Genomic DNA, 2,580 nt, shown 5'->3' on the forward strand with positions numbered 1-2,580 from the left:
CCAAGATCCCACGTCTGGGGCATCAAGCTGTCGCTCAAAGAGAAAATGCCCTGAAATATCACCTGTTTAGAAGATCCCGTGTTCAAGGTCAGAATAAAACCATCTCTGCATGCAGCCGACTCCGTACGTGTACAAGCACCTACTATCCATAGAGAAGATTTCATTGGCAGGCCAGATTCCAGCTGGACATGCAAGTATATATTTACAACAGCAAAGATCCTTCCTCTAATCATCAGTATTTACCTTTTCTTCCTGAGTGTGAGGAAGGGAAGTGATAAAAACAGCATATCAATATCTAAATATATTTATCCAAATTCAAAGGGGTCCATTGTCCCCCTCCATTTCTGGAGTGACAGGCTGAGAAACGGCAAAGATGTCCTGGCACTGAAGTGTGGTTTTTGGCGAGGAGGCCTGAGGAGGTGGGGAAGGTTTCCTCTTCTCGGAGAGAAGTCTCAGAATCTCCCCCATCTGGTCCTCTAGAGCTGCTAGCCGACTATTTAATGTCTGGATGTCACCTTTTAGTTCCAGCTTTGCCTCGTACAGACTGTTTTGAAGTACAGTCTGTTCAGGGATAGGCTGAAAGTGAATCCCCTGAAGGGCCACTCCAGGGCTGGGCTGTTCGTCCGGGCTCCTTTCCATTGAGCATCTCTCGTATGGGCGCCGTGAATCACCAACCCAGTCAATACGCAAGTCACTTTTTGTGATTCCGCTGTCGCAAGAGTCAGTCTTGTGTAGGGCATTATTCTCATCAGTCTCATCACTATTATTACCGTTTCCACTGGGATCCCTTTCGTTAGACTGCCCACCCTCTGCTTCCTGGCTCTTCCCATCCTGGGAGATCGCATTTAGTGCCTGGGATACATCCCCCCATTCCTCTTCCTTCTGCTGTGGCTGCTTCTCTAGTTCCAGCTGAAGCATAGGAGATGATCCTGATGCAATGTTATGAAAACGCATCCAGCCTCTTCCTGGTCCTCCTCTTGGTCTAACCGGACTTGTTACCTTTAGACAATTTGAGCCCTCTATGCCAAAGCTGGGCTTGAGCTCCATTGCCTCATGGCTTTCACTCCTGTTTGGTTCCTCAGTCTGAACGTAGGCTAGGGTGCTCTGGATTGGGGTTATCTGCGAGACGGTCACAACGCTAGACCCACTGTTGCCATTTCTCGAGTCAGGGGCCCCGTTTTGCATGGGGTCCACGTGCTGATGTTGAAGAGGATGGTGGCCCTGGTACTGGGGCTGATATTGCTGATGATGAATCTGGTGGGACAGTGGATGGAGGTGGTGTTCCACCTGAAACTGGTTCCTCTCCAGGTCATGCTGTGATGAACCTTGTGTACGCATCTCCTTCTGTTGCTTGAACTTTTGGAAGAGCTTGCGGACAGGATGGTCTACGGGGATTGACAACGTCACCTCGTTTTTCTGGTGTCTCCTCTCCTCTTCTTCCTTCTTCACATCGACAATCTTGCGGAAGACAATCTGTGGAGACATAACAATAGGTAAGAAATCTGTATGTTTGGTATCCATGTCTGCTCTGAATGAATGAAATAAAAATTCAAGCTCTAAAGAGGCACTAGTTACTAAGAAGGCATAATGCTGGTTAAATCATCCACTGGCTAATTACATCAGAGCAATTTTTATGGGTAGGTAAGGTAAAAAGATGTCCCCTTAAAGGTACTGCCCCAGTGACAAGATGTTGCATCCCAAAATGTAAAATTTTGCACATTTTTTTCTGACAGTGTGTTTGTGAGATGTAAAGTCACTCTGTGAGATATAAAGTCATAACTGTGAAAAGCAAGGTCGCAATTGTGAAATATAAAGTGGCATATATCAGAAATAGAGTTCCTCTGAAAACCTCCAACTCCCCCAGTTCCACCTGTCTAGATTGACTATGGGTAATTTCATGTATGCTATTTGTGCAACAGCGACATGGCTACATGCTCACAGCAGTGTGTCTGTGTATGTTGATGTATGATTTTTCCCAAGATGGCGGCGCGTGCACACGCTGCGGCTTCTCTCTCTCCCGACAGAATGGTGTTTTCGTGTTTTTTATCTTGTGAGTCGCAGTGTTTTTGTACGTATCCGTCGCGTCTATGCCATCGCCACTACCCTCCACTCAGCACTCACACATCTGGACAAAATAGACTCATATGTTAGAATGCTGTTCATAGACTTCAGTTCAGCATTCAACACAATCATCCCTCAACAGCTCATTCACAAACTGGTCCAGCTGGGGCTCAACACTTCGCTGTGCAACTGGCTGTTGGACTTCCTGACTGGGAGTCCTCAGGCAGTACGGGTCGGCAGTAACACATCCAGCACCATCACACTGGGGCTCCCCAAGGATGTGTGCTGAGCCCCCTCCTCTTCACTCTGTTGACACACGACTGCACACCATCACAAAACTCCAACCTCTTTATTAAGTTTGCGGATGACACAACTGTAGTGGGTCTCATTGCATTCTGACGAGCTGCATCACAGTGTAGTATGGCGCCTGCAATGCATCCTGCTGCAAGACACTTCAACGCATAGTGAGAGCAGCTGAGAAGATCGTTGGTGCCTCTCTCCCCTCCCTCCAGGACATTT

At 47.6% G+C, this 2,580-nt stretch overlaps 1 protein-coding gene across 1 annotated transcript in view; it reads right to left on the minus strand.

Moving 5' to 3' along the window:
- Positions 1–294: 294 nt before the first annotated feature.
- Positions 295–2,580, minus strand: part of LOC107707078 (potassium voltage-gated channel subfamily H member 5-like) — a 101,323-nt gene continuing 99,037 nt past the window's right edge. The window contains exon 12 of the mRNA XM_016510958.1: positions 295–1,473. Coding sequence (XP_016366444.1) covers positions 316–1,473 — 1,158 coding nt within the window. The 3' untranslated portion in view covers positions 295–315. The remainder of the gene's footprint in view (positions 1,474–2,580) is intronic.

Source organism: Sinocyclocheilus rhinocerous, unplaced genomic scaffold (assembly GCF_001515625.1).
Source record: "Sinocyclocheilus rhinocerous isolate Xijiao unplaced genomic scaffold, SAMN03320098_v1.1 scaffold205, whole genome shotgun sequence".
Lineage (NCBI taxonomy): Eukaryota > Metazoa > Chordata > Actinopteri > Cypriniformes > Cyprinidae > Sinocyclocheilus > Sinocyclocheilus rhinocerous.